Here is a 19990-nt window from a genome sequence, read left to right as displayed (position 1 = left end):
GAAGACAAGGAACTGTCTGACAGTGAAGGATGAGTGAGGGGTAAAGAATGCTACAATGCATGAGCTAGTGGAACCAATATGTCATTTAACAAGACTGGATTATCATAAAATGTTTCTCTTCCAGCTTGCAGGTGGCATGGTAAGGATGTCATATGAAAAGCAATGAGGCTGCAGTGAATCCTATTCTGAGCTCTAACATGTTATATTTTTGGATGTTTGTGTTGTATTTACTACTATGAATGGACAAATGTTTTCTTGTAAAGTCATAAGGTTTTGTATTAAAACAAACTCATCGGTTTCAAAATACGGAAGCTTCCATTATTGACTTGCTTTTAAAGTGCAGGCTCCCTGTTCTTGGTTCACCAGCTAGTGAGTCACTGACTTGGAAAATATATGTTCAGGTGTTCTGACACTTCACTGGCTACGTGCTTGTTTAGGTGAGTGACTCATGGGGCAGTAAAGCCATGATCACTATGACAGCTGCAAGTTTTTGAACTTTGGAAAACGAGAAGCTCTCATATTTCCATCTGGATGGGTTTACTTTAAATAAACCTTTCTTGAGAGAAATAAATTGACTGGCGATACTCTCCTCTTGAAGGTGAATCACTGACACAGAGCAAACTAAGTCAGGTCTTCTGATCTAAATAAACGTTGCCAAAGGTTTAAAATATTACTACGCAGGTGAAATAAAGCTGCTTGCAATATCACAACAAAACCAATTGTGCAAAAACATGCATAATAAAAATTGGAGCGCTAAATAAATGAAGGTCAAAGTAAATTATTAAAAAATAGTCCATATAGTGCTTGAACACTAAAGTGCATAGTGGTGACAGATAAAAAAAAAAAAAAAAACACCCCTGATGTTTCTGAACTAACCACGCCGATTGAGCTTGTATACAAGTTGTTTTTATCGTGGGAACTACCATTTTAATCGCTGACAATTGACGTGATCGCTGTAAGTGTTTAGTAACCTTTTCTCAAAATAAAAGTGTTACGGTTTTACACTATGTTGACCCCCTTTTTTCTTCCTTATTGGTCACGTCTGAGGAACACCAGGGGTTTATTTGGCCAGCCTTTCCGAACTAACCACTGAGGGATTCGCTTTGAGTGCTGGATAATTTTTTAAACACTTGTCTAGACTCCTATAACATGGAGTCTAGAGATCTGGTAAGCTCACATCCTGTTTATTATGATGGTGAAGGCGCACCAGGTGGATATTCATCTAAACAATCAAATTTCTTTCAATATTACTTTTATTAACTTTTCTAATTTTTGTTTTCATCTGTCACTATGCACTTTAGTGTTCAAGCATTATATGGACAATTTTTTTAATGATTTACTTTGAACTTCATTTATTTAGCGCTGCAATATTTATTATGTAAATTTTGATCTAAATACCTATGTGTTGGATTTGACCTAAATGAGAACAGACTCTTTAAAATGCTGACCATAGACATAATAAGGTGATTGGATGTGTGGCCCGAAGTCCATGTTTTTTTAAGGCCTTGCACACTATGTTCATTCTATAATCGGGGGTGGGCAAGCCGTCGTCCGAGGGGAGCATCAAATGAATTGTGAACAGGGCTCTGCTTCCCCCCAGCCTCCGCCCCTCTCACGTTTACTGGAGAGTGAAGAGCGGGAGGCAGCATAATGCTTGATGGAGGGGGGGGAGCTGCCTCAGTGATTGATTGCTAGGCGATGTGGAGGGGACAGAGGACACTGGTATAGGGGGGGGGATGGGGGCCAGAGGACACTACCGTTGGAGGTGATGTGAAGAAGGACACAAGACACTACTGTGGGAGGTGATTTGAAAGGAGCAGAGGACATTACTGTGGGGGTTGATGTGAAAGGGGACAAAAGGCAATACTGTGGGGGTGATGTGAAGGGGGGCAGAGGATAGTACTGTGGGGGGGGGTGATGTAAAGGGGGTAGAAGACACTACTGCGGGGGGTGATGTGAAGGGGGCAGAGGACATTACCGTGACACACTATGGTGTTGATTTACTAAAACTGGATTGTGCCAAATCTGGTGCAGCTCTGCATAGTAACCAATTGGCTTCCATTTTTATTTTTTATTTGTCAAAGCTTAATTTAACAAGTTGAAGTTATAATCTGATTGTCCACTATGCACAGCTTCACCCGATTTTGCACTCGCCAGTTTAGTAAATCAACCCCTATGTGTTCTTCATGCTGTCTTTTTTTTTTGGGAGCCTGATAAAGGGCGCCACCTAGTACCCCCTAACCCCCCTTCCCCCTTGGATCTTTGATTTCCTCCATGTTATCCAGGTAGATCTCAACCTCTGAAAGGTTGCCTACCTTTGTGCTATATGGTGGATCAATATAAATATATGCTCCTTTAGAATATTTGCTGAAAATCAATATTCACTTGTATTTGGTTTTTTTTAGCAAGAATACACATATCTTTTGATTCTTAGTTAAAGCTGATTATTTGAGCACGATATAAACAGATGGTTGAGGATTGTAGGAAGTCCTAAAAACACTCACAGCTCAATGCTCTATGTACAGTGTGCCAAAACCTCATCCCTGTATTTGAAGCTCTCATTGGCTCCATATAAATTGTTCTAATTACTCTAGTGTGGATTTATCATCCTACTGTAAATCACAGATTATATATTTAACAGCAAGTCAATTAAAGAACATGTAGGTATTTCATTTAAAAAGCAAATAAAAAAACAATAGAAAATGTTTTAGGTAGGATTTACAGGATATGTATTAACTGTTTCAGCAACAACACTGGATGGAGATAGCATTGAAGATATTGTATCTGAGCATTTTAGGCTCCATGTATGTTTACATGCCTCATTTTGCAGCGTTTGCGTTTAGAAGCGTTTACAAATAAAAAAAATATTTAAATAGCAAAAAACGCCTATAAGCGAAACGCTGCTAAATGTGGGTTGCCGCATTTAGCCACATTTGGCATCTGAAACGTGGAAATCTTCTGCGTCTGAACCCATTTTTTTGCTTTCAAAGAAACGCTGTTAAACGCAACTGCCTAAAAACTGCAATAAATGAGACTGTGTACATGGTCACATAGGATAACATTGAATGAGTTCAGGGGCAGTTGAAAAAAGCGTCCAACTGCCTCTGAACATACGTTTAGCAGCGTCCCGTGTACATGGGGCCTTAGGGCTCGTCCACAGTGAGCCACGCTAAATGCACAGCCACTGGTGTTTACTGTGACAGTGTTTATGTGCCAACCCCAGCTCATCATACTGTTTCTTTTTCATAGAGGTTTATTTAAATCAAGTCAAGTTTTTTTTACTATAAACAAACACTGGAACATTCAGGGAATAATAAAGGAAATCCTGAAAGTCTCTAGCCAGCTGAGCACAGGCTTTCCAAATTCATTAAAGGGGTTGTAAAAGTAAAAAAAAAATTCCCTAAATAGCTTCCTTTATTTTATTGCAGTTCTTCTTCACTTGCCTCATCCTTCTATTTTGCTTTTAAATGTCCTTATTTCTTCTGAGAAATCCTCACTTCCTGTTCTTTTGTCTGTAACTCCACACAGTAATGCAAGGCTTTCTCCCTGGTGTGGAGAAAGCCTCTTGAGGGAGGAGGGGGTGAGCAGGAGGGTCAGGACGCTCTCTACTTTGCAGATAGAGAAAGGAGCTGTGTGTTAGTGGGCGTCCTGACACTCCTGCTCGCTCCCTCCCCCCTCAAGAGGCTTTCTCCACACCAGGGAGAAAGCCTTGCATTACTGTGTGTAGTTACAGACAGAAGAACAGGAAGTGAGGGTTTCTCAGAAGAAATAAAGACATTTAAAAGAAAAATGGAAGGATGAGGTAAGTGAAGGAGGACTGCACTAAGGTAAAGGAAGCTATTTAGGGATTTTTTTTTTTTACCTTTACAACCCCTTTAAGTATGCTGATGTTCTCTCTGAAACAATCCTGCAGAGGGCACCCCTGTCTGTGCATAGGACTCAAAGGACCCTCATCTGAAATCAGGCCAGTATACCAGGGGATTCTCTGAAGAGGTCTGTCTGATGGGACCAGGGCCATCGCACTGCTTCAGGCTGATCCGGTCTCTGAAGACTCAATTGCACAATGAATGCTGCAGCAGAAAGGAACTAGCTATGTAGAGGGATCCATTCTCTTTATTTATTTGCACCTGTGATAAATCAGCTTAGGGGCAGTTTGCACGCTTTTTTTACTTATTTTAGTAATTCATACATAACTCAAAGAGTTCAGGAAATGCAGCAACAATATCTGTCGGACCCTTCTCCCCCCACACCTGGAGGCCTGGCTGGAAGCCCAAAAGGTGCGTCATCAATTGCAGGTCTCTGCAGCAGAGCCAAAATGGTTCTTCAAAAAGCAGGTCTATTATGAGGAAGGTGAGCAGATTCACCAAAATTGTTAATGCACAACAGGGTGCGACCCCTATTTCTGGTTTACATACTGCTGCTGGGACACTGACTAATTTTCCCAAAGAGATTATGGATGAGTTAGTACCAGGGCTCAAGTCCTGCGAGAACTCGTGGGAACGGAGTTCCTGCACTTTTTTCACAGCAGGAACGCAGTTCCCTTTGCAGGACTAGAGCAGCGGAGCCGCCCGAGCCAATCCTTCACTAAGCGGTGATGCCCAGCTCGAGTCACTGTCAGGGGCAGGCGAACCTTAGTAATCCTTTATGTTACTGGCTGCTTCCTGTATATGGATTCATCAGGTAGTTATCGCGGGATTTAGAAAGAACTTGCTTGAAGTTCTTTCTAAATCCCGCGATAACTCGCAGCAAACCTCCGCAATGTCTCCTGGGAACAATGACAAAAGCTCCCAGGAGACATTGCGGCATCGAGGAAGTGACGGAATACCCACACACTACCCAATGAATCCATATACAGGAAGCGGGCAGTAACTTAAAGGATTTCTAAGGTACAGTGGATCGGAAAAAAAAAACATGCGGTTTAGTAATTATGCATATGAGCGTATCATTTTTTTTTTTTTGGTGGGGGAGTGGATCTTGGGTGGGAGTTCCCACACTTTTTTCCCCAGGACTTGACCCCTGGTTAGTACGCTTCTCTTCTGATCTATATCAATCCAAAACACAGGCCTCTCTGCACAAACTCACTCAAGAGGGCTTTGGACTCCCATATAAAGGAGGAGGAGAGTGTAGCAGCCATTGTCTCCTTCCCAAATTGCAAGGCCCTGGGGAAGATGGCATTCCCATAGAGGTATACAAACTTTACACAAAAAGTCTAGCCCCCATTACTTAAAGTGTAAAAGACGGCTCTGGAGAGAGGTCACCTTCTTGACTTCATGACCAGAAAACAGGCAAAGCAGCCACTGACCCAAATTTTAGTCATCCATATAGTGCTAATATTTTGTACATTTTTTAACCTAGAACACTGAATTATTTACATGAGACCCTACCCTCACCGAGCTTACAATCTATTAACATTATATCCTAATTGTACAGTAAAGGACACAGGCAACATATTCATACACTGTGGGATATAGGCACATATCCTAAGGTGATTGGACCCTGGCAAGATTTTGAAGATACGCCTTCCCTGGGGCTGCTCCCCTATAACCTTACCCCACTCAGTGAAGACTCTGTTTTGTGGTAGTGTCTGAAAGTGATGGACCTATTCGCCTTCGTAGGGAAATCAACATCAGTAGTTTAATATTTTTCTTTATTATTTTCTTTGATTCCTTAACACCTTACTATCTTCTAATGCCTACACAGAAGCAGTGTGTCTGGATCAGTGCAGCCTTTAGAAAAATGTAAAGGAGTTGTAAAGGCAGAAGTTTTTTTTATCTTATTGTATTCTATGCATTAAGATAAAAAAATCTTCTGTGTGTAGCAGCACCCCCTCTTCATTCCACAATGACTCACCTGGTCTTCATTTCCTGCTCGTCAGCTAGCTCTGCTAGCTATTCAAACTGAATGGATCAGATCTTCTGTGCCTTCGCCTTGGTCAACATATCAGGTCTCATATTTCGGATACCAGCAAAGATATGCTAGCAGCCCCAGACATACCCACTGAGCTGGAGAGGTTGATAACGGTTGCCATTCTCATTGACTCCGAGAGAGACCTTCCAAGAAATTGTCTCCTGCGGAATGCAATTATAAGATTGAGTTCTTAGCGATCATTTTAGCCCTTAAAGAATGGAGGCATCTCCTCGAAGGTACCACTATGCCGGTTCTTATTCTGACTGACCATAAGAATCTCACATTCTTGTCTGAGGCTAAATGCCTCTCTCCCAGAGGGCGCAATGGGCTTTTTTCTTGTCAAGCTTCAATTACATTTATTCTTACCCGGTACTAAGAATGTAAGGGCTAATGCATTGTCGGGACAGTTTTCCTCTGCTTCCAAGATGGAGTCGGTTCCTGTTCCTGTGATTCCTCCCTATCATATTCTGACTACGGTTCATAGCAGTCTCACTTCACCTTTTGGGAGACAGAATTATTGCTGCTCAGATCCATTCTCCTCCTAAAAAACCTTGTGACCGCTGCTTTGCGCCTGAGAGTCTCTTCACACTGCTGTACTCCAGACTTGCCATCCTCCCAAGACTACTGGCCATCCAGAGAAGAATCAACTCATTAGGGCTATTTCCCAAAAATTCTGGTGGCCTAGTCTATGTGCTGATGTATCTGCCTTAGTAGCTGCTTGTTCCGTGTGTGCTCAGAGTAAGACACCACGACACCTTCCTGTGGGCCTCTCCATACCCAATGGAGAGAGGCCTTAAACCCACCTGTCTATGGATTTCGTTGTAGAGTTACCCAGTTAACTCTCAGATCAACACAGTTATTCCTGACAGGACAGCTCAGTGCAGTATGAAAACTCCTCCTACAAGCTTTAACAAAGAACTGATAGAAGGCACAAGACTGCTATACCTTGTTGATGAGAAAAAATATTTAGCAGATTATATTTACTAAAATTATTGCATTTCATGTTCTGTGTACTGTAAGAGACTGGATATAGTGAATACAGGGTCCTGTGTTAAGTAACACTTTAAAGGGGTTGTAAAGGTACAAGTTTTTTCACCTTAATGCATTCTATGCATTAAGGTGAAAAAACATCTGCGGATTACCTGACCCCTCGAAAGTCCCACGCCGTGAATGCACAGGCTTTTCGGCCGGCTTCTCGGCTCATTCATTGGTTGATTGAAAGCCGCGCAGCCATTGGCTCGTGCTGCTGTCAATCACATCCAATGACACGGCGTGCTGGGGGGCGGGGCCGAGTAAGACAGTGAGCGGCTATGGCTGCCGGCTGTATCACAGGAGCGCGCCTGCAAAAACTCATCACCATGCCAGCTCGCTCTCATGAAGGTGATGAGTTCTTGCAAGGGAGAGCCAAGACAGCCGCCGAGGGACCCCAGAAGACCAGGTTCGGGGCCACTCGAGCTGCACAGTGGAGGTAAGTATAACATGTTTGTTATTTTTAAATAGCTTTTAGTGTTCCTTTACATTTTACCAGATGGATGTCCAGCATTTGATGCAGCTTTTGGCCACAAGGCTCTCGCAGCAGCACTCTGCACTTGGGTCTTTTGAACACTGTTGTTTATGGGCCGATTGGCACAGTTCTGTTTCCCTAGTTGATGCCCGTCCTTCGTATTCATTGCTTGGGGACATCCCATGGTTTATGAACACGTTGCCTGTGTCCTGTACTGCACAATTAAGATAAAAGGAATTTTGACTTGCCTGTATACTTCATATCTTGGAGTACAGTACAGGACACTTTTCCTTTCTTTCTTTGGTTTATTCTGTATTGCTTGCTTCAAAACTGAGCATTTACGGAGTGGGGTAGGGTTATATGGGGGATGCCTCAGGGGGAAATGTCCTTAAAAGCTTGTCCGTGTCCAATCACCTGAAGGTATGTGCCTATAATAGATTGTACAACTTCTACGACTACTAAGCCAAGCTCCATCCAAATGTCTTGCTATTTGCACAATAAGGATGACCTTAATGGCCACTGGATTGCTGTCACTGAATAGGGGAATGGGAGTCAAATAAGCTAGTTCACTGGTATAAAAAAAAGTGAAGCTGAATTTGAGATTTAAGAGATCCACTGTAGAGGATTTTCTTGCTAATAATTTGATAGCAAACACATTCCGGTAACCTTAGGGTGCAAAACTACTTTAACTTTATTTTTTCTTTTACAGATTTGACCCACCTGGACAAATGTCTGCTGGAATGTCATGTGACATGGTAGTTACATTTAAACCAATGGTAAGATAACTTAAACAGTACACGTCTAAAGTAGTTAAATGTGATTTTGTAGTTTAAACTGTATTTAAAACTCAAATCACATAACGCAGTAGATGAGAGTAAGGAGAAATGTGTTTGTTTTTTTTATGCAACCGGTGGGTTGCATGAACAAAAATAAAATAACACGATTCTACCATCCACACATACAAGGTGGATGGAGGAATCACTCCCATTGAGCTATTGTGTTTTGACAACGTGGGTTCTCCCCACCATCAGATTACACTGATCAGCGTTGCAGGCTATAGTCGGAGGTGCTGATCAAGTGGCATTTATCAGACAGGCTGCTTGTACATAGGTTGATCAGTGGATTGACTTCTTGATAAAGTTTCAACATTCTGCAGCCCCAACTTCCCAATAGTGAGAAATGACTGTTAGGCTGGCCATGCACCAATCACATTTTTGATGGTTCCTGATGCCTCCCTAACTGAAAATTCAAAGGGACCAGGCAAAAAATTGTAGGCTGAACTGCCGCTGCACCAAATCAGATGCAGACATCATTTGGGTATTCTGACAGCTGCTGGCACCGCTTGTCAGAATACAATAGCAGGAGCACAGCAGGGGATTCTTCCTTCTGCACTGTATAATCTGAACAGCCTTGTCTGCAACAAGCAGTCTTTAAGGGCATTTTTAGTCTGGATTCACACTGTTCCATATGCATGCAGTTGTGAAGGGACCCATATCAGTGGCAGCTGGTGCTCAAATTTTTTTGGGGGGTGCAAACAAACTGAAAATTTCAGGAAAAAAACCCTCATCAATTGCAGCCTCACTGTGCCCATCAAACACAGCCACTGTGCCCATTAAATGCTGCCACGGTGCCCCAAATGCTGCCACTGTGCCAATCAAATGCTGCCAATGTGTCATCCGCCAGCCCGGCGAGCGGTGTCCGGTGTCCTCCATGCTCTTCCTCAATGTCTTCTCCCGCCCGCTCCTCCCGACCTTTCCTATGATTGGACGCCTGATAGGCATCCAATCACAGCGCCTGTTGTTTCAGCCAATCAGGTGACAGTTTACAGACCTGAGCACCTGATTGCCGGAGAGGCGGTTCAGTGTTAAGAAAGTGAATTTTCATTCGCTTTACTAACACACAGCTGAGTGAACTGCGAGCGCCCAGCATGGCGCTCGCTGTTCACCTTTTTTGACACCTATTAGAGCCTATGGCTCTAATCAGGTGATTAAAACAAATTCCTGCCGCTGTAATTCAGGTACCCGACGCCCGAAAAGGGTTCGGGACGCCTGAATAGGGGGTGTCAGCAGTGGCCATCGATGCAATGCATGAATCTATCTATTGGTGATAGAGAGGTGGCAGGAGAGAGGGGGCAGCGCCCGTGCGTCCTTATGGATACACCGCCACTAACTCGTATAGTTAAACTTTTTTCTTTCACACTAACCTGCAGTGTAAAAAAGTGAACCAGCCATGTAGGAAAGAATAGTATTTGTACTTGCAATGCATTTTCAAGCAGCAAAAGTGTTGCTGTATCAAAACAGACAATTGTGAATAGGCTTGTATAGGCTCTTAAAGAGAACCTGTATGGAAGCTGCCATTACTGACCTGTTTACAGAAAAGCTAGTTGCCTTACAATGTCTGGCTTCAGCAGATTCTGAGCCAATGGCCTAAAACAATCATTCAGGCCAGGCAAGTCATATTAAAGTCAGAAGGCCTAATCTGCACACTTGTTTCAGCTTAGAAACTCATAAAATACTGAATCCACTGATTCAGCATGACAGCTAGCATTTTCAGAAGGAGAGTTCGGCAAAATCAGCCTCCATACTTTCTCAGTAAAATTATTCAAACAGATGGACAGCGTTTATGCTGTTAAGACCAAAACCATTCATTCTCTGGCATGTCATTTATTCACTATCCAATAGCATTTATATATACGGTATATACAAAATGTTAGTTTTTTGGAAAAATTTGGTTTTGTTGGAAATGAACGTGATTTTGTGCAGAATTCCCCTTTAAAGGCAACTTTAGAAAATGTTTAGCTAATACACGACCATAAAACACGACACCTGGACAGAAACCTTTGCTGAGAAAGTTTAGCAGTTGCCATTACCATCAACTCCTCCCTATAAAGATGCTGGCTATCTTACTGATCCAGTGCCATCAATACTTGCTTAGCCACTGATTTGGGATCAAGTATGGGATCAAGATTTCCAATTAACTGAATACATACTTATTCCAGGACAGTGACCTAGAAATTGTATTGGCATGATAGCAATACCGTATGCATATTTGCATATTTTTTAGCAAACGATTTCACTAAACTTAACCTATATGCAGAATAAAGCTGCACATAATTTGTCAAAAACAAATATAGGTCTAATCGGTTTGCAGCATAAACTAACAAAATCTTCTAATTTCTGGGTCCCATCCGTAAAAAGCTGTTCAAAGATGAAAATAAACATCTTATCAAATTCTAAAGCATTCATTTGCATTGAACTGCTGGTTGACAACATTGACTCTAAATATTCCTGTTAATTTTAATTTGACCTTTGGAGGGTGGAGTGAGTGAAAGCTTCTCTATGTACAGTATCTCACAAAAGTGAGTACACCCCTCAGATTTTTGTTTTATATCTTTTCATGTGACAACACTGGAGAAATTACACTTTGCATCCATGTAAAGTAGTGAGCGTACAGCTTGTACAACAGTGTAAATTTGCTGTACGCTCAAAATAATTCAACACAGCCATTAATGTCTAAACCACTGGCAACAAAAGTAAGTACAACCTAGGTGAAAATGTCCAAATTTAGCCCAAATAGCCAATTCATGTGACTCGCTAATGTTACAAGGTCTCAGGTGTGAATGGGGAGCAGTTGTGTTAAATTTGGTGTTATTGCTCCTACTCTCTCATACTGGTCACTGGAAGTTCAAAATGGCATCTCATGGCAAAGAACTCTGAGGATCTGAAAAAAAAAATGTTGCTCTACATAAAGATGACATAGGCTATAAGAAGATCGCCAAGACCCTGAGACTGAACTGCAGCACGATGGCCAAGACCATACAGTGGTTTAACAGGACAGGTTCCACTCAGAACAGGCCTCGCCATGGTAGACCAAAGGAGTTGAGTGCACGTGCTCAGCGTCATATTCAGAGGTTGTCTTTGGGAAACAGACGTATGAGCGCTGCCAGCATTCCTGCAGAGGTTGTAGGGGTGGGGGGTCAACCTGTCAGTGCTCAGACCATAGACCATACACCACACACTGCATCAAATTGGTTTGCATGGCTGTTATCCCAAAAGGAAGGCTCTTCTAAAGATGATGCACAAGAAAGCCTGCAAATAGTTTGCCAAAGACAAGCAGACTAAGGACACCTACTTACTGGAACCATGTCCCGTGGACTGATGAGACCTAGATACCTAGACCTAGATAAACGTATTTGGTTCAGATGGTGTCAAACGTGTGTGATGGCTACCAGGTGGGTAGTACAAAGACAAGTGTGTCTTGCCTAGAGTCAAGCATGGTGTTGGGAGTGTCCATGGTCTGGGGCTGCATGAGTGCTGGCGGGACTGGAGAGCTATAGTTCATTGAGAGAACCATGAATGCCAACATGTCCTGTGACATACTGAAGCAGAGCATGATCCCCTCCCTTCAGAGACTGGGCCGCAGGGCAGTATTCCAACATTATAACGATCCCAACACACACCTCCAAGACAACCACTGCCTTGCTAAAGAAGCTGGGGGTAAAGGTGATGGACTGGCCAAGCATGTCTCCAGATATAAACCGTATTGAGCATCTGTGGGGTATCCTCAAATGGAAGGTGGAGGAGCGCAAGGTCTCTAACATCCACCATCTCTGTGATGTTATCATGGAGGAGGTGAAGAGGACTCCAGTGGCTCTGGTGAACTCCATGCCCAAGAGGGTTAAGGCAGTGCTGGAAAATAATGGTGGCCCCACAAAATGTTGACACTTTGGGCCCAGTTTGGATATTGTTCACTTTGGGGTGTACTCACTTTTGTTTCCAGCGGTTTAGACATTAATTGCTGTGTGTTGAGTTATTTTGAGGGGACAGCAAATTTACACTGTTATGCAAGCTGTACACTCACTACTTTACATTGTAGAAAAGTGTTGTTTCTTCAGTGTTGTCACATGAAAGGCATAATACAATATTTACAAAAACATGAGGGGTGTACTCTACATGTGAGATACTGTACATGAAGATGTTAGCCACTTAATCAACAAGAGGGATTTAGAGCAGTGGTCTCCACAGATGTAATCAATAATTCAACTTTTGTAAATGGCTTAAATGAGATCATGCTTAACATTGGCCATATTTTAAATTTAGCGTCTTACTGATATCTGGGTTTTTGCAGTGAAGATACACAATTCCAGATGTTGGTGCAGGCAAATCTAGATGGCAAATGTGTTTAAAACATGTGTTCAATCTTCTGTAGGGCAAAAGCAGAAAATATCAGTATATCACAACAAAACTCAAGCCAAATCCATATTTAGTTCTGTCAACTTCTGTCGAGTTTAGTTTACTGGGTTTTCCTTGGGAAGATTTACACCCACTTCCATGCCCTGTGACACAAGAATACAAAATCGGGGGGGTGGGTATTGCCAGGACAGGAAGGTACAAGCAGCAACAAAATAATTATTTGGCTGGCATTGGTCTTTAAAGCTGAACTCAAGATTTTTCAAAATGCTTTATTATGGTTCGGTTTACACTGATGCAATATAGGATCCGACTTGTGAGACCCCAAGTCGGATGACATGTGAAATTCAATGTTTCCCTAGAATGCCGGTACACACGATCATTTTTCGGCTTGTAAAAAACAAAGTTTTTCAGCCTCCCGAAAAAACAGTTTTTTCCAACTTCATCATTAAAACGACGTTGCCCACACACGATCGTGAAAAAAAAATTCTCTAGCAAAGCGCGGTGACGTACAACACGTACGACGGCACTATAAAGGGGAAGTTCCATGCGGATGACGCCACCCTTTGGGCTGCTTTAGCTGATTTCGTGTTAGTAAAAGACGATTCGCGCTTTTCTGTCTGTTACAGCGTGATGAATATGCTTACTCCATTACGAACGTTAGTTTTACCAGAACGGGCGCTCCCGTCTCATAACTTGCTTCTGAGCATGCGCAGGTTTTTCACGTCGTTAAAGCCCACACACGATCATTTTTTACAACCTGAAAAACAACATAGTTTAAAACGTTGTTAAAAAATAGAGCATGTTCGAATTTTTTTTTTGGTCGTTTTTCAGAACCCGAAAAATGCTCTGAAGCCCACACACGATCATTTTAAAAAAACGACATTTTTTACAACCCGAAAAATGATCGTGTGTACGCGGCATAAGATCTGTCTTGCCTGACCTTAGAAAAGGTTCCTGTACTACTGTGGCCTTACTTTGATACAACTTCAGTGCCACAGAGTGTAAAAAGTGACATCAAAGTCATATTCCAAAGCTTCACTTAAAGCCATGTTACTTTAAAGTCGGGCTAGTGTGAACCAAGCCTTCGATTTCAGATACAGCAGAGAAGCAATAGAGCTTCTCTGAGCTTTTTATTGCTGTCTGCGTCCCTGCTGGGGACACAGATAATGATAACAGTTGCTTAGAAATTGAATTTACAAACACAAGAACAGATTTTTAATAGAATGGAAAAGGGTTAGGCCAGCCTTTCTCAATTTTTTTTTTACCATGGAGGAACCCTTGAAATGGTTTTAAGGTTTCAGAGAGCTACAACTAAAACTGTTAGACCTACAGCACATTATAGTTATTAGTAGGTTGTACAGAGTTTTAAATAAAATAACAAATAATGAGGTTTCCTTAATAATCATAAAATTAAATTAATAATATTAATGGCTTGAAAAGAAACGCAGAAAATAGTAGTGCCCTCTTACTTTGGTGGTGAGTGTTGGCAGGATATCAATATGCCACTACTCTATTATCATAGAACCCCTAGCAGATTATTATTGGTTTATAGTGGTTGTTTTAATATTTAAATCATTTTGTTTTGGACTATATTTTAGAAATATCTGTCAGTCTTCATGCAGTGCTTTGCTAAGTCTTGATTAGAGGTGGAGTGTATAGTTTTTCTGACATCTGTGGTTGATCTTTTTTGTTAGTGTGTCTTAATGGATCTTAATAATTTATGATGCAGATTGATGAAGATCTTGAAGGGGAAGTGAAGTTCCTGGCGCAGACTGGTCCTTTCACTGTTCCTGTAAAGTGTACCACTAAGAAGTGTGAGGTAATGCACAAATGGCTTCCTCTACTGTACTGAGATTTCCATGTATTCAGATTAGTTTCAGAGAGTGTTAAGCCGGCAGAACTGACTACAAATTATTTTTTTACAAACCTTCCTATCAGTATGCTGGTTTTTGAAATAGGGCTAAAATTTGTTAGAGAACATGCTCTGAACCTGAGCCTCAACCTAGCCTTTCTGCTGAGCTTAAAACGTATTCCTCCCTGCACCAAACTAAAGTTACCTTTCAGTCTATAGAAAACTAAACTCAGGAACAGGGGTGTAGCTCAGTGTGTGTGGTTAAACCCAGTGTAGTTTAACCATATTATATCCCCCTCACACTATCCAATGCACCTCCCCAACTCTCATCCACAGTAGTATACAGGGCTTTTTTCAGTGGCATTTATGTCGGTATGCAGCACTGACACCTCTGGGAGGCACAGGTTTTGACAAGAGGATGCTGTGCCACTCAGGGACAGTGGTGGTGTTTGCTATTCAGTGAGGCGTTGCCTCTTTCAGACATCTAGCCAACAGGGATTCACTGTGACAGACAGTTCAGCCAATTGCTTTTGTCACAAATATAAATGAAAACCTGGGACAGAAAAAGTTACACTCCTCACTTTCTTTGCCAAGCTGTGACTGATGGCATCATCTGATGCAGAGTGCAGCAGAGGAAGTGAGTCGTGTAAGCGTTCCTCTGAACTGGCTGTTTGTTTACATGTGACAGCAGTGATCATCTGAGCTGTTTGTCCTTGCAATCCCTGCAGCTCCACACTGACGGGAGGTCTGAATGGGACACAGCCTAACTAAAGAGGTCATGAACTCTCATGCGGGGACTGACAAGCTAAACTATTACTAAAATCAATAGAAGGTCCGCGTTGATGGAGGTCTGAATGGTCGAGATTATTCTACTAAGGTACAAAAATTAATCTCTTAGTACATGCCATATCCCATTCTGTATGTTCCCTATTTGCCTCTGTCTGATACCATATGTCATACTCGATGTCCTCTATTGTGCACCACCTCATTCCATATGAAATGCTGTACATTACTATTCCACACCACCTCATTCCACATACCAGGCTGTACATTCCTATTCCGCACCACCTCATTCCACATGCCATGCTGTACATTTAATACTCCACACTATCCCAATGCTGTTATTGAATTGGGTTATTCTCTGCGCAAACCTAATAGCCATATATTAAATCACTTAGTTACAGCAATCTGGTGTCATTTCCGGGTAAACACATTCACGTCACAGGTTCCACCGTGACACGTTTCGTCCCGTCCACGTGACATTATCAAAGGGTGTTTACGCCGCCTCGTTCCATATGCCATTATGTACATTCCCTATTCCACACCACCTTATTCCATATGCCACTCTATACGTTCCCTAATCCACATTGCCTCATTCCACACTCCATGATGTACAATTTCTATCCTGCACTGCCTATTTCCATATACAATGCTGTACATTGCTATTCCTCACCACCTTATTCCATAAGCCATGCAGTACATTGCCTTCTCTGCACCTCCTCATTCTGTATACCATGCTGTACCTTCCTTATTCCTCACCTCCTTATTCCAAATTGTTGCTGTTGGGGGTTATTGATGCTACTGCAGGATTTATTGTAGTTGCCGGGGAAGTTGATATTGTTGCTGCTGAAAAAAAATGTCTTTTAAGTTGTTCCAGAAAGAAATTGTTGTACAGTAGGCTTGATTAGAGACACACAGGGATTGATTTACTAAAACTGGAAAGTGCAAAACTATGGGCAGCTGTGCCAATTCACTTCTTACCTCAACTTGTTCAATTAAGCTTTGACAAAAAAACCTGGAGGCTGATTGGTTTCTACGCAGAGCTGTGCCAGATTTTGCACTCTCCAGTTTTTAGTAAGGCTGCTTTGATATACTGAGTCGCTTTACAGGCGCTCTAACGCTAAAAATAGCGCTTGTAAAACGCCTTGAAAAAGCCTCTCCTCTCACTCAAATGTGAAAGCCTGAGGGCTTTCATACTGGAGCGGTGCACTGTCAGGACGGTAAAAAAAGTCCTGCAAGCCGCATCTTTTCAGCGCTGTAGGAGCGGTGTATACACCATTTCTAAAGCGCCCCTGCCCATTTACATCAGTGGGCAGCGCTGCCCGAAAACCCCCCGCAAAAACAAGTGTGAAAGCAACCTAAATCAACCCCACAGTTTTAGTTTTGATATTCAGCACTTATTTTGGTCAACCTATTTACCATGGCATAGGAATACAAAAACGGCACTACCAGCAAAACATTTGGAGCAGCTGGTTGTGCTGGAGTTCAGTCCTACCTGTAGCCTAGCCGTTGTATCATCTTCCTGCTCATCTGTCTCCAATCCTTCCTACCCTGTTACTGGCTGCGGAAGTTGCGACTGATGCCCCTAATGTTACCATTAAGACTGCAGTCAAAACTGTGCAAAATGTTCCTCTGTGGAAGAGGAGGCTTAAAGAACAGATCAGCATAAAAAATACAATTTTAATACATCTCTGCAATACATGCACATTTCCCATGATTTTCCTCTTTAAAGTACTGAAAGTACAGAAAAATACATGCTTACCTGCAAAAAATCCAGTGTGCTTCTAGCTTTCTGGAATAAGTAAACAAAAACAGCACTGCTCACATTGAATCAATATAAGTACATGAATAGTAAATGTACATTTTTTCCACAGTGAAATATAAATATCAATAAATAAAAGTCACTGTGTTCATCAAACGTTAAATATTGTCTACTGTGCTTGTGCTCCAACGAAAATGATATTTCTTTCAAGTGGCACCCAGTGGGCATACTCCACCACCATACAGATGACACACTCACTAGAACAGCTGGACCTTTGTTGCTAAAGGTCAAACCTGCTTGTTTTGAAAGGTTCCAAATGAATATCGCCAGAGCATTAAATCATATGGAAAGGAAGGAAAGATATATTCATAATGTAAATAAAGATTTATATAAAAAAAACTGTTAAAAAACAAAAATACATTCACATGTTAAATGTTAACTGTGCCCAAAGCTTCATGTATGTCAGTGTAACAGAATAAACTACATGAGCACTCAAACCTTTGTCCTACCAGTGCCACTCTCAGCTTCTGTTTCCCAGTGAACTTCCAGTGAATGGGGTGAACAAGATATTAAATGTGCGGTTCTACCACCCATTTCAACACTTTTGACTTTGTTCACTTTCTGTTTTAACTGATAAGACAGTACCTCTGTTGTACTGAAATCCTAGCCTGTATTGTCACCCCTGACAAGGATGCAGGTAAAAGAAAAAAAGTGTTAGGACACGCTGTAGAGGGGGTAAATGTGGGTAACTCTTGGAAATTTACAAGGATCTGAACAGATGGTAGCCCTAACCCAAACCTAACTAAATTAATCAACAACATACTGTATAATCACCTGTAACACTTAAGCCTGCTACGTACCTTAAGTTTTTTCTTCGTTCAACCCAACAGGCTAAAAACAACGCCAAAAATGGAGAGGTCACCATACTAACTAGGGATGAGCTCTGACGTGTTCGCACAGTCCACGTGCAGAGCCCGCCAGGAAGTCTGCACGGCACTGCGCTAATCACAGGCAGGGAGACATATTCCTGATGCTCGGCTGCAGAGATCGGGAAATGTCTCCCTGCCTGTGGTTAGCACAGCAGCGTGTAAACTTCCTGGTGGGATCTGCATGTGGACTGTGCGAACACGCCGGAGCTCATCCCTAATACTAACTATTACTTTTTAGTTGCCTCCCCTTTTTATACTCGGTTAACACACAGTCAGCTTTTTCTTCCCCTCTCCAGTCATGTGATATGTCACATGACGAGGGTAGAGAGAATAAGAAGAGAAGTGTGCCCTCTGCTGGAGAGAGAAAAAAAAAGCCTAAATCCTTTCCTGCCACAGCCGGCAGCTCTTCTTGTGACAGGAGTGAATCACTTCTGTCAGTGATGGAGAGGCCCAAGCAGCTTAAGCCCTCCCTTAATACGCCAGCCGGGTCAGGTGGCTCTGCCCCTCCCTCCTCCTGGCCTTGCCTTGATTTCTCCACACACACACAGACTTCACAGCCCTGACTACGATCCTACAGCCGAGCTGCAGGTGACAAGTTACTCACTGTTGCCTGCACTTCCTGGAAGCAGATAGAGGTGGCAGCAGAGCCCGTGGTCACGTTAATCAATCCTGGAAAGTGGAATTTGTATTTATCAGATAGGAGGGAGATTTCATTGAGGAGATTAGAGCGGGGAGGGAGCCGCACACAAGCAGTGATGGTTGGTGGGGGTCAAGTCAGGATTCCCGCTTACAAGTCTCATTTAAATGCTCCGCTCCTGGAGTCTTGGTACCCCACCACAGTAAAGGAACTCAAGGGCCCAGTCACAAGTGGGACCTTTGTGACCCTGGTAGTTCCGCCAACCAATCTTTCTGGGAGTTAAATTCATTCAAACATATACCTGATCCCAGGTCCTAAAGAAGCAGGGTCCCTTGTGAAACACGTTGACATTACAACTTGATCCCAAGACTTTGCATATACAAAGCTTTGAAAGGCTAATCTGTATGGGGGGAAAAAAAAGATTTTTAATGGATATGTCCAAAATAAAGTGTTTGAATTTTAGAGCTGTGCTCTTACATCTGTTATACACCCTGGGTGGTACAATTTAAGTCCCAGATTTGTTCTACATCTATCTTTATAGATTATAGGAATGATACCCCCAAGGGCAGTAATTAACTGTATACCCCATCCCCATATACAATAGGACTTCCTGCTGAACTGGTCTATATTCAGATCGTGTGTACGCAGCATTGGAGTAAAACATGCCATTCCTCGTGCTATCCTATCTACTAGTAACCTTGCACAGAGGCCTTTGTAAGATTCTTTTATCTTATTCTCTCATGTTAAAGAGCTCTAGCAATCACCACACAGCAGCTGTGAAGACTCTGTGTAACATCCGCTTAACTTACTTTATTTTGTATGTAATTTTTTTTTTATCATCCATTCTTTTCCCATCAGCTGGAATTTTTCTTTCTTTTAGTAAATGTAATGCACTGATTCAACCGAGAAGCGACGATTCGCGGCGCACTTCCGCGTTCCAAGCTGAAACGCACTACGGCGCCAGGCGATGATGTCATTGCGCGAGCGCCGTATGCGTTCCAGCATGGAACGCATTACGCCGCTGAAAGCGCCTGTTATTACAGGTAACAGGTGGCGCGACGGCGCCTGTTACATGCACACATTTGCCTTGGTATTGTTTCTTGAGCCCTCACCTGTGTTCGCTAACCTGTTATCCTGTATCCTGTGATCCTGTGACCCTGTATCTGTTCTTAAACCCCTGCCCTGCTGCCTGATCCCTTCCGCCTGTTCCCCCTGTCTCCTGTTACCCTCTCCCTGTCCTGTCTTGTTCTCAACCCTCTCTGCTTGATCTCCCGTGTATGACCCTGGTTTGTTTACGATTACATTTTACTCCTGTATATACTCTTGGTTTAGGCAGTTATTTATTGTGTGTCACTGGGGTTGGTTGCTGGTTAATCATGGTTTATTATATTGGGGATGCATTTACTTTCCTTATAATAAATTATATT

The 19990-nt window shown here is 42.4% G+C and overlaps 1 protein-coding gene across 3 annotated transcripts in view; it reads left to right on the top strand.

The window, feature by feature from the left end:
• Positions 1-19990, top strand: part of CFAP74 (cilia and flagella associated protein 74) — a 195612-nt gene that overhangs the window by 61469 nt on the left and 114153 nt on the right. For all 3 annotated transcript variants that reach the window (XM_040325889.1, XM_040325888.1, XM_040325887.1), the window contains exons 15-16: positions 8121-8187; positions 14333-14422. In XM_040325889.1, the coding sequence (XP_040181823.1) occupies positions 8121-8187; positions 14333-14422 (157 nt within the window). The remainder of the gene's footprint in view (positions 1-8120; positions 8188-14332; positions 14423-19990) is intronic.

This window comes from Rana temporaria, chromosome 10 (genome assembly GCF_905171775.1).
Source record: "Rana temporaria chromosome 10, aRanTem1.1, whole genome shotgun sequence".
Classification (NCBI taxonomy): domain Eukaryota; kingdom Metazoa; phylum Chordata; class Amphibia; order Anura; family Ranidae; genus Rana; species Rana temporaria.
Note: the sequence above shows the minus strand (reverse complement) of the source record. Positions and strands in the feature narration are given on the sequence as shown.